Below are 19,518 nucleotides of genomic sequence, written 5' to 3' on the forward strand. Positions count from 1 at the left end.
CCCAGCCCAGCCTGGCTCCATTGCTTTACTTTCCCTTTGCACATATTTGCTGTTGAGGGGTGTGGCCTCATGACATGCCACAGCAAATCAGCTTTCATTCTGCTCTGTCACTCACACATTTCTGCTGTCACTGACCCAGACCAGGGAGCCAGAGATTCTGGAGGGTGGGACAAGGGAGGCTGCTTCAATAATTAGCCATAACTTTCAACATTTGCAACATTTTTTAAGACTATAACATTTCAAAATGTTTTTCTACACTTTCAATATTGTAAAAACATTTTTATGATTGTTCCCAAATGGAGGTGGCCTTCCCATAATTCAGAGCATTCTGGATAAAGTGTTTTCAGGTAACAGATCCCATACCTGTATATCTCATTTGCTTTGCTAAAAAGCAAATGGTAAATACCAGAAACAGTTCAGTGCAGAAATATTAATTAGTGCCCCCACCCCCCAAAAATATGTAGTATACAATTAAAAGTCATCAGGTGCCTTAAAGTCATGTGACTCAGATTCAGTTCAACTAAGCACTCAGTACTTGGCCAAATCCAAATCATGCACAAAACCAGGCAACCTTTTGTTTTTCTTTTTGCCATGGTTTTTCTTCCTAATACCTAAGGTTTAATTAAGTTATGCATTCAGAACCCCAGTAACATTCAGATATTGTTTATATATATATATATATATATATATATATATATATTTATTGGGCTAGTCTGGCACACTGTAAGACTATATAGGTCTGTGTGGTGGAATAACCATTTATGTTTTAGACACAGCAATAACCTGATACACACTGGTAGGTGTAAAGAGTAGATTAGTGGTATTGTAATTCCTAATATGAATCTTTTCTTTTCTATCTTTTAACCCTTACATCCAATACTAACAAGTTTCACTGCTTACTCTCACTTTCAGGGGTCTGCCATTTTTTTACTTTTTAAGTTTTACAGTTATATGCTGCAAAGACCAGATGACATACTGTGGAAAAGTTCCACATAACAATATGTAAGTGTTATGAACACCAGAGGGAACAGAAAACTGCACTAATTAGAAGCGGGTACAGACATCTGGGGTCCCTTTCAATGACACACCATAGAGAATGTGGCCCTCAGACTATCCATTACACACAGTGAAGATTTTCCAAAACAAAGGCTTCGTGCATTATCCAATGTGCTGTGATATGTTGAAAAGACACTTGATTGCACAAATGAGTATAATTTGTCCATTTATTATGCTTTATGAAGTCTGTTAACATAAAAACCAGATGCATATTACAAAATGTATGTTATCTCTGTTGAGGGTATAACATTTCAAAATATATATATTAAGAAAAGAAAATCCTTTTCTGTCATAGATAATCCTTTATATAAAAGCAGTATATTTTCAGTCAAGAATCTTGTTACAATTATAAATACAAGATATACACAGCCTTTCTTTAAGGAAAAGTAAGTTTCTTACAAATATCTACATATAAAACATTAAAAGCCGTGCTCAGTTATCAGCTGTCTTTTAATGATTTATGTCTACACCAGAAAAATACACGTATGTCTGATTTTTTTTTTCCTTTTTCAGATGCTCAATGATTAATGTTTTAGTGTGGAGAAATAAAACTGCAAATCATTTAACAAGAATAATATAGCACTGAATATAGCTAACTTGCACTCCTGGTATTATAAGCCAGAACTTCTGGCACTGCTCACCAGCTCTACTTCAGATTCTCTGAGCTGCAATGGCACAGCAGTCGGAGCACTGACGTTTGCCTAAACCCATCTATCACAATCTGCACAAACTTTTTTTTTTCTTTTAACATAATGAAGGAAGAACATATGATATGTAGGCTATGATTTGTAACAGAATTAAGGCTGGGTTCTACTCAATGAGAGGGCATTATTTACAATGTTTTTGCACTGCAAGGAAAAACATTTAACAGAAATAAAGTAACTCAGTTCCTGCACAGTCCTAGACTATGGTTGAATGGGCAGCAACACAGTTGTAGACATTTGATTCAACATGTTTCAGTATTTAGAAACAAGTGGGGTTATGTAATAAATGGCACTAAGTTTGTCCAGGAGCCGTAACCCATAGCAACCAATCAGCAGGTAGCATTTACTGATCACCTGTTTTAATGCAAACATATTAGTTTCTATGGGTTATTGCTATCCTTAACAAACATTGGGCCTTATACTACATATGGGTGTAAGGCTAGTGGCACATAGAGCAGTTTCTCCACCTGCATAGAAGGGCACTCAAGGATACTGCATCAGCCTGTGAATTCACAGGTAGCAGATATTGGTGTGAAAATGTATATAATTATGTTTTTTGTGCTGTAATCCAGCTGTGAGAGAATGGAAGCACATTAACTTTTCTGTGTGTGTTTGTTTCTACATGGGTGGAAAACCAGTCCTGTGTGCCACTAGCCTAAAGCTAAGCCAGGCAGCACTGGCTGTGGCCAGGGGTTAGTGACTTGGAACCCACTGCTTTACCAGTGAGCAGCAAGAGCTGTTGGGGATATGCTACAGCATTTATGCCTTCGCTGAGAGACGTGAGTCGATGCTAGCTGGCTTGCCAAGCATTTTGCTGTTTTTGGTACCTATAAAAAACAAACATAGTAACCATTTTTTTCTTCCTGTAAAGCACAAGAAGTGCTGTGAAATGCCCTGTGCTCAGTAACCCTTTTTAACTGACTTGCATTTAACTCTGCATATGTGCAGGAACCCATAAGAATCAAACATTTGCTTTCATCAGACTAGCACAGTTAGAATTATGAAAGCAAATATTTGACTGGTTATTGGGGCTTGGTACTAAAGCAAACCTGCACCTATGATAATAAATGAAGAATGTTTTTGGAGCCATGTAACATTTGTCAGTTCGGTAGGTTGCTTAACTTTCTCGTGCAGAAGTAAGACTGGCAATGTTTTCATAACTGCTGATGCAGAGTGTGGGTTAGGTTTCATATATTTAAGGTCATATCGGTCAATGTATCCAGCTCTAGCTTTCCAATACTGAGGCCTATCCTCTTCTTTTTTTCTCCTCTACCTCCCTGATGACATGTGGAAAAAAAAGCTGGTTTTGGATTGAGCCACTGGTGCATAGGTAATGCAGGTAATGATCACCAACAGGCAGATATATGCAGGTTGTAAGACCAATGAATCAAACCAGTGCAGATCTTTACAGCAGCCCAATGCATGTTAGATTTTGGTTGCGGCTACACAGTCTATTAACGTTTCATTATGTGCCCTTCCCTGCCAGTGAAATCCTACATGCACCCAGTCTGGCAGTCTTGCATGCACACCGAGTAGTTTCAGAGTCATGCGCTATTCTTCTCAAATGCAGGGCTATTATCCTAACAAAGGAGGCTGGAGGCACATGGATGGATGGTGTTCAGAGGGAGAATGGAAAACTGATGTATATGGCATACTCTATCACTAAAAAATAATATATTAGTTACCGAGCTTTCTTTGCTAAATAGTGGCATCAGCATTAATAAAAAATGACTTGCTGCTTCCATTAATGCAGACTAAAGATAAGCTGGATGTCTGATGATTTTGGTTTGGAAATTCTTAGTTGTATTTTAATCACAGGAATGGTTTCTGCAGAAGACAGTTCCTCAAACTGAGCAGCAAGAAAGACAGTACCAAGTCTTTAACCCATCTTTCTACTAAAAATCTGAATGCAGGCACTGAAAGGTGTAGTCAACACCGGCTCATTTTGCATATGGTACCCTTCTGAGACTGATATTCTGTCACTGCAACATCTAGTTTTCTTCACCAGACAAAATATAATGCAATGACATGGTCTGAGGTAGCAAAAATAGACCAAACCAAGATTAAAAAAAAAAAAAAAATTTCAAATCTCAAACCTTTAGCTGCTTGACCTGCTGGAGATTTTGGCTACCCATGCAAGCTCCTATTCACCGCATTGGTAGTAAACTGGTATTTTATACAAGAATGAAGACAAAAATAATGCCAGTCTCCATTTAAAAATGGATCCAGTTTAAAAAAAAAAAAAAAATTACTTTAGCATTTTCTGTAACTGAGCCTGGTACATTCTTTTAGTTTTCACTTCATGGAACTTTTGCAAACAAGAAAAAAAACAATGTTCACACGCTGCTGTCCTGCAACAGGGGTTCTATATCCTCATCACTCCCTCGACCCGAATTACTAGTTTGAGTACTGCTAATCATGCTGCTGTGCTTCCCACCGCTAGTATTTTTGGATGAATGGCTGCTGTGTTCAGGTATGAATAAGGCAACCAAGAAGGCGAGAAGAACAGCACACGCACCAAATAAGAATGGGGGACCAGGGATAACCGATGTCTGTAAATTAAGGAGAAAAAAGGTTTAATACATAGTGTCCTTTTGTACAGCTAGAATAAATTTGTTTTAGCTATAGGCTTTAGCATAAACATAATTAAGTTTTAACATCCTACTTACAGAATCACTTAGATCATTTTCAGGTTTGTCTGAACTAGGCACTGGTACTATTCCATTAAGCTCCACATGAAAGAGGAAAAAGACAAATCCATACAGCGCTGGACCCAGACCATTGCATAGTCCTCGAATACCAGTTACCATACCTTGAGCAACACCTGTATGGGGAAGGGAACAAAAAGTGAGTGGTGAGTAGAGGATAATATTAAGTAATAGGCATATATGTTGTAAGATGAAACTTGATATCTGCACAAATTCCGTAGTCAAAGCAAGTGTTGTTGGCAATTTACTTTAGACTAAGTTTTTATCCATACCAGGAAAAAAAATAAGCACTTCAACTTTTGCAGCGGCAAAAACCGTCCATAAAGTTTAATCACGTCTGTGTTTTTTACATGAGCGTACCAGAAAAGGTTAGGTTTTTGTTAGGTTTTTCTTATTTCAATATTTTATTCCTTATTAATTTTAACATTATTGAGCATGTAAAAAAAACAAAAAACCTTATTTAGAAAACATAAATAAACAGGTAAACAGTAAACGTTTTTATATATAAGGTGAATGTGTCCTTCAAAGAGGAAGTATCATTTACAACAAGCAGTTCCCCAAGAAGGTCTAACTAGTATATACCTAGTGCTGGTATTATAACCTGTCAATAGCTTCTTATAATATATTTTTAGAAAGATGTTTGATTCAAGAGTCATTAAAAAATAAGTTTATAGAAGCAGAACCAAGTAACAGATTTATGTGCCACCTCAAAGAAATGGCCCTTCATTTTTAACAGCTGGAAGGACTCTGAAATGACATCTTTTACATAAAATTACACAACCCATAAAGCAAGTAGCATACATTACTGGTTAGCCTCTATACTTGGAAGGACAAATGGTGCAGTCAGTAAGACTGAAATTAAGGCAATCCCTGACAAGGTATCAATTTATTATGCAAGATAATTTTGTGTATGACTGTGGCATACTAAAGCACACCTTTTTTATATTAGTAGACAGGCACACTTCATTGTTAACAAATTTACAAAAGGCTGATATTATAACATGACTGACAATTAGATGCAGAGTCTGTAAAGATTCTGTTGCAATGCCTGTTGTGTTGTGCATTAAGTTAATGCACTAGAAATAATTACTTAAAAACAGTACTTAAATTTACAGAACACCTGTATAACGAACTCCTCCTTTATTTATAAGCCAAAGACATGGGCAACTGCTGGGGGAAGGGAGGGGGGCTTGTTTCATCTAAACCTTGCCTCATCTAAATAAACCATTATCATAAAAATATGCTTTTTTATTAGTATACACTATTCTTTGTGTGTCAGGGCCCTAAATTATTTTTAAAAGTTATTTTTGATTATTATTGATAGTTAAAGCAATACCTGCCTGACTATTTACACACTGTGCAATAGTGGCTCTGACTTCTGAAACAATGAAATGGAACCCAATTCATTAAAGGAACAGTAACACCAAAAAATTAAAGAGTTTTAAAGTAAATTAAATATAATGTACTGTTGTCTTGCACTGGTAAAAGTTGTGTGTTTGCTACAGTAACTCTACTATAGTTTATATAAATAAGCTGCTGTGTAGCCATGGGGCAGCCATTCAAGCTGGAAAAAAGGAGTAAAGGCAAAGGTTACATAGCAGATAACAGATAAGCTCTGTAGAATACAATAGTGTTTTATCTGTTATCTGCTATGTGCCTGTGCCTTTTCTCCTTCAAATGGCTGCCCCCGTGGCTACACAGCTGCATTCTTTATATAAACCATAGTAGTGTTTCTGAGGCAAACACACCAGTTGTACCAGTGCAGGGCAGCAGTACATTATATTGGAATTTCTTTTATACAAAAGTGTATAAAAGGAGCTACGGTATAATGTACTGTTGCCCTGCACTGATGCAACTGGTGTGTTTGCTTTAGAAACATTACTATAGTTTTGTAAATGAAGCTGCTGTGTAGCCATGGGGGCAGCCATTTAAAAGACAAAAGGCACAGGTTACATAGCAGATAACAGATAAGTTCTGTACAATACAATGGTGTTTTATCTATTATCTGCTATGTAACCTGTGCCTTTTCTCCTTTTTCCAGCTTGAATGGCTGCCCCCATGGCTACACAGCAGCTTTTTATATAACTATAGAAGTGTTTCTGAAGCAAATGTGCAAATTTTACCAGTGCAGGGCAACAGTGCATTGTATTATGATTACTTAAAAACATTTTTATTTTTTGGTGTTCCTGTTCCTTTAACAAACCAGGAGGAGAACAGAATTTGCTACATCGTTTTAAGTCACAACCAGAGAACGAAAAGAAATAAACAAATACTGCTATCAATTGCAGTAACATTTACAAATAAGTTGCTTAGAATTACATTGTATTATTATTAGTATTTTATTATCCACTTTATTCATTAGGCAAATAAAAGATATTTGGTTAAAGGACTAAAGTTTACAGCAGTCAGTGAGAAAAGTTATATACATAAGAGATTGTATATTTTTTATATTATTTTTGGGCCTCTGTTTTGACAGATAAATACTCTAATGAAATGACAAAAAGCTTACCCAGACAAAGCACATTTTACCCTTTAACTCACCTTGTTGATCTGATTCAGCATTACGTGAAATAAGGGCACTCACTGCAGGGAATGTGATACTTGACATTGCTGCAACAGCTCCAGCAGCCCACATCATCCTGCAAGACAAAGAGAAACCTTTAACTATACCAATGACAATATAATACATAAGAAGTGCTCAAATCAATTGCTATACTTAGATTTCTAAAACAGACTTTGCTATATTTAAACTCATTATCTATAATGCAACATGCATTTCCCAAAGGCACACATGTGCATGTCCCCTTTAGAGATGCACTATACATATGCTGTCTCTTTGTAGGACTTTGTTGTTGATATGCTAAATGAACTATTTACTTATTCATGAAATGCAAGTTAATTGTAGAAGTTACCATCTTGTCTCGTACTAGACACTGAAAAATCTGTATGAAGTTATCAAGTGCTTCCTGAAATTTACTTACTTTTTCTTAAAGCCAGGTTTTAAGATTATGAAATCCCCAAGATAAAATAAGACTCTATGCAGTTTACAAATGATAACCATCTGGAGTACTAAGCAGACCACTGGAGTAAAGTATTGCTGTTTCATCTTGAACAAATGAATAAATATGCTATGGAATTAGATTTCTATATTTTAATACAAGAGTTAAACACAACTGAGTACATATACTGACTTAATATTTATATGCCACAAGTGATCCTAAGTATAGGACCTAACACAGATATAACAGATATATCTGGAATGTTTGGGACCTGGGGCTTTATGAATAAGGGATCTTTTCATAATTTGGATCTCCATACCTTAAGTCTTCTAAAGAACATTTAAAAATTATACCCAACAGAATTGTTTTGCCTCCAATAAGGATTCATTATATCTTAGTTGGGATCAAGTACAAGGTACTGTTTTATTACTACAAAGAAAAAGGAAATAATTTCTAAATTATTTGCTTAAAGACCCTATTGGAGATGTAATAGGGAGCTTTATGGATAACAGGTTTTTGGACCAATACGTGTACTTAAAAATGAAGTTCATGGACAACTACAAACATTGGTGCTGTTTTAACCAAAACATTATACTCTCTATTACTGAAGCAGATACTGTGTTTACATCTAAGCTTTCCAATAATAGTAAGACTTGGTATAGCAATTCATAATGTTTTTAACTGTTTTTAGAATCCAAGAAATATACAGCTTGCATGCTTTGTAAGCTTGTACACAACAAAGCAATATGGTACATCCTGGAAAAGTTTACCCTATAAGTGAAGGAAAAAGCAGATTACTATTCTTCCCAAGTATACAATTTTAAACTATATATGGCTTGCAGATTTGTTCCAATGACATCAAGAAACTAGCATTTATTAAATCCTGGGGGAAAGAGACATATAAAAAAGGGATAGCCAATCTAGTACATAGCTTGAAATGCTAGCTCAACTACAAACTCCTTTCAAGATGGTATTATACACCTTATAGACCTCAATAAAATGTATCCAAATGCTAGCAATATTTGCTGGTGATGTAACTGGTAAACTGGCACCCTCCTACAAATCTTTTGTGACTGTCCATTATTTACACCATACTGGCAAATGATTCTACCTCTATGTTCTCTTATACAGGGTTGCAGTATACCCCCCTCCCGAGTGCTGTTACTCTTGGTAACACAAGAGGACACAAATACCACTGTATTGACTTTAGAAAGGCATTGATTAAATGCCACTAAAACTACTTATACCAACAACGTGGAAATCGGCTACATCCATGTTATTAGAAGATTAGGTTAATAAGACAAATGTAATTAGAAGAGTTGTTGACCCAAGCAGCACGGCAAAAGAACGAGTTCACGGACACTTGGATGAAGTGGTTCCTCTTGAAATAGTCTGATAAGTAAAAAGAAACCTTTGTCTGGAAACTACATTCTCCTATCACGTCACCTTCACACTTTGTTTTTGATTCCATTAAAAAGGAAATATATTTATTGTTAAGCCTGCACTTGGCACATGAACTGTTGGATTAAAGATACTGCAAAGGATAAACACAGGCTGCCCTGGCTAAGGAGGGTGCACCTTATGAGTCAATACCTACAACTTCTAAACTTTAGTAGTTCTGTATTTAGTAGAAGTCCTTACCAAGGTTGTGAGCCAAATCCATACCAAGCCAACTGGAACATTTGAAAACCTAGGCCAAGGAGTACAGTATTCTTATTTCCAATTGACCGCATTAGTATACTCAGCAATACAGTCTGTAAAACAGAATGGATCATGATAATATAATTTTACTTACGATTCCTGGCAAAATAAGAATGACTTTTACCCTTTTTTAAAACTGATGATAAAACTAAATATATCTAAAAATAATTATCTGTTATTTTTAGATATATTCAAATTTACAATAATCAAAAAACACTTTATTTGTATAAGGAGAAGGAAAGATACAATTACTGGGAAGTGTGCCAATTTATTTGACTTCCTTAAATGTATACATATGAAAGGAAATTGCTAAATTACTTGCTTTAGGAAAGATTTTTTTTTTTTTATAGATTACACAAAACAGTTATAGTTATCCTAAAGTAAAATGAAACTCAATAACAAAACACTGGGGGGCTGACATGTTCAGTTGCTTTGTTTTCACTGCCTGGTTCTCTGGCACTAACCAAGATCATGCCCCCTCACAGCCTGGACCATATCATATTCTATTGCACATGCTTCTGTGCAGCAATCAGCATCACAAAACAAAAATGAGTCAGGCACTAAGCCAGCTGTGCAGATGGTATCAGCTTTTGAGGTGGGGGCCTGTGCAGGGGCCCAATGATGTCTCCTTTAAATATAGCCAGTGAAGAATATAAAAAAAATAACTTTATACAATGTACAAGAAAAGAAAACCAATGAAACAACACTTCCTCAACAGCAAATGGATTCATATCGTGGCCTTCAGTTTTTGAAAAAGAAGGAGCTACATATTTTATCTCATACAGAAAAAAAATTAACATAATAATGGAAAAAAAACATACCTGGGCTACAATGGAGAGAATTCCCACAACTGCAATGAATGCTGCAATACTACCTGAATTAAAGCCAATGATCTGCAAGAAATTATATTTTAATATTTTTAAGTTACACTTATATCAAAATTTTGCAAAGAAGAAGTGTAAGGGTTAATATAAAATAGAACCCCCATTTTACGTTTTTTAAAAGATCAGAAAATAATGGTGAAAAATCCTGGAAATGGATTATGCGTTATATATTTATGGGACCAAAAGGGAATTAGGGAAGAGAAAAGACTTAAAAGTAGTGTAAAAGGTGATGTTTCACTGTATTATCAACACATGCTTCATAAAAGGTTTATGTATACATACATACACACATTAACTTTAATTTAAAAATTTCATAAACAAAATACATTTTGGTTACAAAGAATTAAGTAAATGACTTCCCTCAAGAACTTACAGCTATTTTTTGTCCCAAATGCTGCAACCTCTTGTGTATAAAAGTATTACAGGTATGGGATCTCTTATCTGGAAACCCATTATCCAGAAAGTTCCAAATTATGGAAAGGCCACCTTCCATAGACTCCATTTTAAGCAAATCATTTTAATTTTTAAAAATTATTTCCTTTTTTCATGTAATAAAACAGTACCTTGTACTAACTAAGATATAATTAATCCTTATTTGAGGCAACCCAAGCCTATTGGGTTATGGAGATTCAAATTACGAAAAATCCCTTATCCGGAAAACTCCAGGTCCCGAGCATTCTGGATAACAGGTCCCATACCTGTACTTATATGACCAAAACAAAAGAACTGCTAAATTCCCCACACTTTTGCTAGTGCATTTGCATAGTTACAGGGAAATAAATCAGTCTCTGTCACTTCATCCATTATGTAATATTTGCTAATGCTAATGACAGTGCAAACTCATGTAGTAACCTATTGGGTGCCAGGATGAATAACAGGTTTTAATGCACAAAAAATATACCTGATTATTAAATAAAAATTATATTATAGACAAAGTGTGTATAATACATAAACTTACTGGCAGATATGTGTTTAAATCACTCACCTGTCTTAGATAGAGAAAAAAGCTGGAATACTGCCCTGCTTCTGGCAAGTAGGACAAGAATACTGTTATACAAATTAGAAGAACTGTAGTGTCTTTTCCAATTTTTTTCAGAGACTGAAAGAGACAAAGAAAAAGAACTGCAATAAAGACTACTGTAAAAGACAGCTGTATTCAGGGTTACAAAGAAAAGACAAAACTTGATATATATATAGCAGTGAATCTAGATAATGAGTTTCTTACAGCAAATGGGTCAGCTTGTTCCCACGAGATAGGCGCTCCCCAAGTTGTTGGTCTCATTTTCTCACGAAGAGATTCTGGCACAGCTAGCAAGATGAAACAAATATCTAAGAGTGCCACAACTGTGGCTACAAGGACCACAAGGTTGTCACCATAAAATTCAGAGATGTAGGCCCCAATTGCTGGACTGGTCACTAAACTTGCTGCAAATGTAGCAGATACCTTGAATGGAAAAATAAAAAAAAATTTTTTTTTTTGGAAACATTTAGCTTAAAATAAATAAAAGTTGTTGCTGGAAACTGATACTGCAAGGTAATTTATATTTCATGCACAGAAATAGGTTAAGAAGCAGGGGACAAATGATTGGTCTAGTTCTGCCTGTAGAACATGTACACATTATTTGCAAACAGGCAAATCAAGTTACTCTCGCTGTTTCTCACCAGGCCATAAGCAGTGCTCCGTTCATGTTCTTGAGTGATGTCTGCAACATAGGCAAAAATTACTGAGAAAGTAACAGAGAATGCACCGGATACAGAGATCATAGCAAAGTACCACCTGTGAAACAATGACAGAAAAAACAATAAATGCTAGCTTAAGTCATTTTGCTCACCTACAAAATGATTAAATATACAGTATATAAATGTTGGTCTGCTAAACAAAAGTGGAGAGCCCTAATTATTAACCCTCACCAGAAAGCAATTACAGATAAAAAATGCTGGGAAATTAGTCTGGCAACATGTGGAGACCCAGGATTGAAGGGGAAGATTCTCCCATTCTTAGCAATTTCTTAATCAGTGCTCGTATTTTAAAATCTATTTTTAATTCTCTTTGTTATCGACTATTTTGTATTCAAAAAAGATAAAATACTGCAACTTCATTGCATATTCGTTTTTCATGTTTTTGAATTATTAGACTTGGGGGTTGCTGACCGTAGAATTAAAAATTGACGCTCTGCATAAGACCCCTTATGAAACCCAATAAATTATATAATAATTCATTTTAAGGTGAACTATGGATTAAAGTAATGTAATGTTGGGTGTTCATAATTATAAACAGCACCATCAAAACCATATCAGCAAGAATTCTGCTACTTGATTTAAACTAAGGGTCAATCATATCATTAATAATGCCCCACATGGGTCAGAGGTGCACCTTGACTGCTCTGTTACAGATTCATTTCCAGATGACTTTTCACTTGTAAAAGGTGTCTGAAAAGAACAGCAAATATTTAATACGGTTTGCAAATCCTTAATTAAACCTTTAGGCTGATGTCAGACGAGGCCATATTTTCGGCAAGCGGAAAAGCGCTTGCTGAAAATTCCGCCTTACGCCTGCTACATGTGCCTGCACCCGAATGAATGAGATACACTCGGGTGCAGGCACATGTAGCCAATATACGCATGAAAATGCGAGACTTTGCGTATCTTATTCATTCGGGTGCAGGCACATGTAGGAGGTGTAGGGCAGAATTTTCAGCAAGCGCTTTTCCGCTTGCCGAAAATATCCGCCCTACGCCTCGTCTGGCATTAGCCTAAAGTTAACTTTTAGTATGTTAGAGAATGGCCAATTCTAAGCAAATTTTCAATTGGTCTTCAATTTTTATTTTTTATAGATTCAGAATTATTTGCTGCCTTCTTCGCTTTGCAGCTTATAAATGGGGGTCACTGACCCCGGCAGCCAAAAAAAACTATTGCTCTGTGAGGCTACAGTTGTTGTTACTTTTTATTAATTATTTTGCTTTTTAGTCCTTCTCCTATTCATATACCAGTCTTTCATCCAAACCACTCCCTGGTTGCTAAGGTAACATGGACCCTAGCAACCAAATACCTGCTGAAACCTCAAACTGCAGAGCTCTTGAACTTAAAATGAAAAACACAACTAAAAAAACACAAATAATAAAAAATGAAGACCAACTGCAAATTGTCTCAGAATATTACTCTCTACATTAGGGATCTCCAACCTTTGTTAAGGTGGCCATACACCTTCAGATCCGCTCGCTTGGCGATGTCGCCAAGCGAGCAGATCTTCTCCCGACATCCCCCACCTACGGATGGGTGATATCTGGCGAATCCAGGCTAATTCGGTCGTTTGGCCCAGGGGCCAAACTATCGAATTAGAACGAAGGGTATAGGCGAAGTCGGATCGGGGACCGCATCGGCTCCCTGATCCGACTACATTTTTCAACCTACCTGATCGATATCTGGCTGATTTCAGGGCAGATATTGGTCGGGCAGAACCTTCGTTAATGCCCCTACACTCGGTTTAAGGGACCGATATCGGCAGCTAGAATCGGCCCGTGTATTTGGACTTGGAGAGCAACACAAGCATTATTAAAATTCATGGAGGTGCCACATAAGGGCTAAGATTGGCTATTAGGTAGCCTCTATGCACACTATCAGCTTACAGGGGGCTTTATTTGGTAGTAAATTCAAAACTTGCCACCAAGTCATTAATTCAAAAAAATATTACCTGGTTTGGGAGCACTCAGAGCAATATCCAAGGGGTTGGTGAGCAACATGTTGCTTCTGAGCTACTGGTTGGGGATCACTGGTCTACATCATACTAAAAGTTAATTCAAAGGTGAACAACCACTTTAAGTAGGTAAAACCTCATTTAAAATGAACACATTAACCAAACCAGGCCTCCAAAAGATGTTTAGATACTCCAATGTAGAATTATTTGTTGAAAATGGGAAAGATACCATACATCAGGGAACCAACTGTGCACATTACAATATAAGCAATGGGCCATAAATGTCCATGGGCTGGAAAATCATGAAAAAAAACTCAAGCTAAGGCAAATTAGCTAATGGTTTTGCTTGACAGATTTACTGTATATGTTTGCTTACAACAGCTTAGTGTGTCAATTTCCAGGGAGTTACTGCAGATAGCATTAAGGCTTACTTGTTATGAAATGTGTGTTTTAAGGTACAGGTATTTATCTCAAATGACAAAACTAGTCCTATGTTTACGTGTTTAAGTGGGTTAACTTTTATAGATTGCTCTTAAAATTACAGTGAAGAATTATGACAAACTTTTTTTGCACAAAAACTTATCTGCCCATTTGAACTATAGAGTATATTTATGAATTTTTAAATGGGGATATGTATAATGTTAGAATATTGGCTACACCCACCTGTGGCTATATGATACAAGAACAGGTATCGACCACTTACCAAGGACTTATCCTCATTAAGGGGATTGGGAAGCAAGTAAAGAAAACAGTCAGCAGAAGGAAAGACTTTCTTCCATAAACATCTGATAAAGCACCTATTAGCGGAGCACACATAAATGATAAGAAGCCCTAAAGAAAGAAAAAGGAAAATGTAGTTAATAAAACACTTTAAAAGCCCTTAGTCTTAAGGTGGCCATACACGCACCGATATTATCGTACGAAACCTCGTTTCGTACGATAATCGGTGCGTGTATGGCATGTCAGCGAGCCGACCGATATCGCAGGAAGCTGCTGAAATCGGTCGGCTCGCCGATCGGCCAAGTTAGAAAATTTTGATCGGGCGCCATAGAAGGCGCCTGACCAAAATTCTCCCTTCAGAGCTGAATCGGCAGAAGGAGGTAGAAATCCTATTGTTTCTACCTCCTTACCTGCCGATTCAGCCCTGAATGGTGTGTGGCGGATCTGACGATGTTTCGTGCGACCGACGGTCGTACGAAACATCGTGAGATCGCCACGTGTATGGCCAGCTTTAACCAAGCACTGCTGTTTAAAGAGGCATTGAACCACATACCTTTTTCTGGATTTCACTTCCAAAAAAGTTAATTATTAATCCATTTGTCAGCATACCACTACAGTAGCATTACGTGCATAATATTAAATCCTGTCTTTAAAGTCAGAAATTTGGATCTTCATATCTACTCATTTACAGACTAAGTGGACTAGTTGTGGATTTGGCATTTATCTGCTAAAAACGCCAGTGCTTGTCCACCATACTGCATATATTTCAGCATATACAATGCACATTAACTTTTTTTGGGTTGAATAATCTTTTTGTGTGCAGACAGAGGGAGAGATCCAAGTACACTGAGTGGCAGAAGACATAATCAGGCACGTACTGGCATTATTACACCCACAAAGGGCAATGCATATTTTTAAAGTGATATATTGTTTTGCTAGTAGCCAGGATGATTAAAACTGATCTTTAAATTCTTTTTCCACTTGCCTTTGTTCTACAAACAATTATGAGCTTTAACCAAAGTCGGATACTAGGTAAATGCACTGAAACCATCTGGATTAAATTCATTAGGCATTCTTAAAAAATAATAAGCAACTGGAAATGTTTTTGTTGAAGTAAAATTGATCTTTAAAAAGATTGCTTCTGACGTATTTACAGCAAAATACTTTCTTTTCTGTGTTAAAGGGGCAGTAACACCAAACAACATCCTGTAAAGTTTTGTTCTCCAGTACTCCAAAGTGAGCACTACAGAGAATACAGAGAAGAGATATAGCTACAGAGCACATAGAGAAGGGATACTTTATATAGAGTAGCTGTTTGTTGACTGTCAAGTCATTTACAAGTTGTAGTAAAAGGCATTTGGTGCTGAGGAGGCCCTCTCCATATTTATATTTAGAAAAAAATCCCAGGATGAAAACTGCAATTCCACAGAAATGTCAAGAACAAAAATTGCTTTAATTCCCATTATTTCTTCTGCTTTCTGTAAAAATTATTACACGGCCCACAGTTTGTCTTGCCTAACCTCTGTATCCTTCACATGGTTGCCACATGCTCCTTGTCATGTTGTTATTCAGAAAAAATGACTAAATTCCTGAAATCTTAATCATAGCTTACTTTTTAGAAAAATATTGTTAAGTTAGGGCCAATTCATTGTCCTACTGTGGTTCCTTACCTCTAACATTCTATCCCTATTATGCTCTGTAGGATACTCTGTCAAGCTGAACTGAAAGCTGAAAGGTGGCCATACACAGTAAGATCCGCTCGCTTGGCGAGGTCTTCTCACGATATCCCCACCTACAGGTGGGCGATATTGGACTAATTGGTCAAACGATCGAGTTAGAACGGCAGGTATAGGCGCCTATCAGTTTGGGGACCGCATTAACAAGCCAATGCTGTCCCAGATCCGCTGAAAATTCAAACTTGCCCGATCGAGATCTGGCCGATTTCAGGCCAAATGTCGGTCGGGCAGGCCCATCATTTGTGCCTAGACACTGGGAGCACTGGGAGGTAAGCTGCAAAATCAGTCTAAAGGACCGATATCAGCAGCTAGAATCGCCCTGTCTATGGCCACCTTAACTCTTGGAGCACTAGAAGGGTGCCTGATACAGTCTTGGGACACATGGACAAGTGCCCTTACCAGTGTGAATGGAAGAACTTATTAAACTACTATTTGTGTCCTTAAGTTCCCCACCCACTTAAAGGGCATGTCAACCCCAAAAAATTGCATAATAAAAGAAAGCATAATTCTAAGCAATTTTCCAATATGAAATAATTAAAATTTGGTAGCACTTTAAAAGTTATTTGTAGATGTAATTGCTATTGAAAGCAGCATTTGCTGAACTCCTGGTTGTTACTTTTTAAACAGTGTTGCAGCAAGTCAAGTCTGTCAGTCTGCTGCCTTGTGTTACAGAGGCACCAGGGCAGAGAATAGAAAAAGACCGGCAAACACTGCTTTTAATAGCAGTTATATATACACATAACTCAAAAATCATTACAAATTTGTAATAAATGTAAATTGCAAAGCTGCTTAGAATTTTGTTTTCTTTTATTAGGCAAAAAATTATATTTTGCGTTGCCTTGTCCTTTAAGCTCTACTGGGTAGAAATGAAAGTTTTCCTCCTCAACACAGTATCCCTCTAACCTGTGTAGCATGGTTGGGAAAATCATAGAAGGAGAGTATATCCCTCCCAAAATCCTCTATGAAGCAGCACAGAAGGCTGTGAAATTAAGGCTAATGCCAGATGAGGCGTAGGGCGGATATTTTCGGCAAGCAGAAAAGCACTTGCTGAAAATTCTGAATATATATATTTTATGTATATATATGTGTATATACACACACACACAATCCATAGGTTTTCAGCACACCAACAGACCGAATGACCTGGGTGCTACCAGATTACGCAAGGTTATCCAAAAAATCAGGAAAAAAACAGGTGCACTCCAGGAACCTTTAAAAATAAAAATCAAGATTCTTTATTTAAGTCATTTTAAAAATGTATCAGGCCATATATATATAGTCACAAGTAGTTATTTTTTTTATCTGAGGATATGAAACTATATACATCTCCCTCCACCTTTTACAGAAACAGACAAAAACCACAGCCAGGAAACATGCGAGCAGACAACAATAGGCTATAATACTCTGTCACGTCTTCATTTTTAAAGAAGAAGTCAAGCAATTCAAACTTTCTATGTGCAGTTAGGATACCTCTGCCACTCCTCAGTCTAGAGCTTTAAAGTCAAAATATTACTTAGTTAAAGTCCACCATGCCTTTGCACTTTCCTGCTTTTCCTGATGATAATGTACAGCATCTTTAAAATGTTCTTCTAGTGTCCTCCCTACAGAACTAAGTAAGTAGGTTACAACGAACTGCTGAAAAAAGGCTTGGATTCTGCGACATACCAAACTGAATTTTGAATTTGTTGCATCCCTAGTACCAGCTCAAACCTTTGATTTGGAATGCCTAACTCTTAAAGCTGGCCATACACGCACCGATACTATCGTACGAAACATCGTTTTGTACGATATTCGGTGGGTGTATGGCATGTCGGCGAGTCGACCGATATTGCAGGAAGCTGCTGATATCGGACGACTCGCCGATCGGCCAGGTTAGAAAATTTTGATCGGGCGCCATAGAAGGCGCCTGACCAGAATCTGCCGTCAGGGCTGAATCGGCAGAAGGAGGTAGAAATCCTATTGTTTCAACCTCCTTATCTGCCGTTTCAGCCCTGACTGTGTGTGGCAGATCTGACGATGTTTCGTGCGACCATCGCTAGATCGCCACGTGTATGGCAGCATAACAGTTGGTTGAGAAAAAAAAAAAAAAACAACGGGTTAAAGGATAATCACAAGAGTCGAAACTTCAGTCACTCCGAAGCCGACATTCATATAAACGGAAAGCAGCAACACACAAGGAAGTGTTTTAATTGCTATTATATTCCATAATAGGATAACTGAGCTCTGAACGCCCCATGTGCTAATAGTCTAAGATTTAGTTGGTGTTTTTGGACTGCTGGTAAAACAGCAGGCACCACCCAACACCACCTGTGCCTCATGTCACTGACTCCAAAAGCAGCCACCTGTCAGTTCCAACATGGGGTGCCCCATGTGCCGTGTCACTGAAGTCAAGGCAACATTTGATGTTTCCCACCAACAGAACTAATATTTTTGTTGTGTCCATTCTGTGGTCTTATCTCTTTGCATGCCAAAACTAAATTAGACACTAAAGCTATAAAAGACCCGTCACTTACTAAGCCCAGGCTTCTGATGCTTTTTGCAGGGAGGAGCATCAGGCGGCATGCTCCAGCCCTGTCCTTACCACCTGCCTGAGAGCACAGAATAGGGCCCTTATGCAGCTTGCGCCTTTTGCTGCTCTCTATCTTGTGTCAGGGCAGAAGGGAAGACCCAAAGTACTTCCCCCAAGTGCCCCTTTCAAATCTAGCATGGTCTAACACAGGCCGCACTAGATTCAACCTTCAGTCTGCAGGTCTCTGCACCCTGAAACTGAAGGAAACAAGATATAATTAACTGATATAATGTAAGTGAAGTCTATTATGATTGACTAACCCGATAGAAAATCATTTGAAATTATTTCTTAGGGTGACAGGTTCCCTTTAAGATCTGTTTAATGCATAATAACTGTTCTGAAATAATTTGGCCAACCAACTTATTCTTTAGATATTACATTAAAGGGGTGGGATCATTGAACATTCAATTTTAATTATCAAATTGTATTTTTACCTATTCTACACAACAAAAATCTACTATAAAAACCTCTAAATGTTTTCTCCTGCTCAGACACATAATGCAAAATAAAATGTTCATATTAGGAAACTAAGTCATACTGATAGAAATGGCAATTAAAACAAACTTTTACACACACTAGATTAAATCCTTAAGAATATTTTTACAACCCAAGACATTTCCAGTTAAATGATATTTTGAGCAATCCACACCCAGTTGAGCATTCATTCTGTTTCCTTTCTTTGGTTTTTACTGGAGTGATGCCAAAGTACAACAAATGGCTTAACTAATAGAATACTTGAAAAACTCC

General features: G+C 37.2%; 1 protein-coding gene across 1 annotated transcript in view; it reads right to left on the bottom strand.

Annotated features, from left to right (window-relative positions):
- Positions 1–1,209: 1,209 nt before the first annotated feature.
- mfsd14bl (major facilitator superfamily domain containing 14B like) overlaps positions 1,210–19,518 on the bottom strand; it is a 36,264-nt gene continuing 17,955 nt past the window's right edge. Inside the window, 9 exon segments of the mRNA NM_001142061.1 lie at positions 1,210–4,312; positions 4,430–4,584; positions 7,010–7,107; positions 9,109–9,221; positions 9,990–10,061; positions 11,038–11,151; positions 11,278–11,496; positions 11,715–11,829; positions 14,450–14,577. Coding sequence (NP_001135533.1) covers positions 4,097–4,312; positions 4,430–4,584; positions 7,010–7,107; positions 9,109–9,221; positions 9,990–10,061; positions 11,038–11,151; positions 11,278–11,496; positions 11,715–11,829; positions 14,450–14,577 — 1,230 coding nt within the window. The 3' untranslated portion in view covers positions 1,210–4,096.

This window comes from Xenopus tropicalis, chromosome 1 (assembly GCF_000004195.4).
Source record: "Xenopus tropicalis strain Nigerian chromosome 1, UCB_Xtro_10.0, whole genome shotgun sequence".
In the NCBI taxonomy this organism is placed as follows: Eukaryota; Metazoa; Chordata; class Amphibia; order Anura; family Pipidae; genus Xenopus; species Xenopus tropicalis.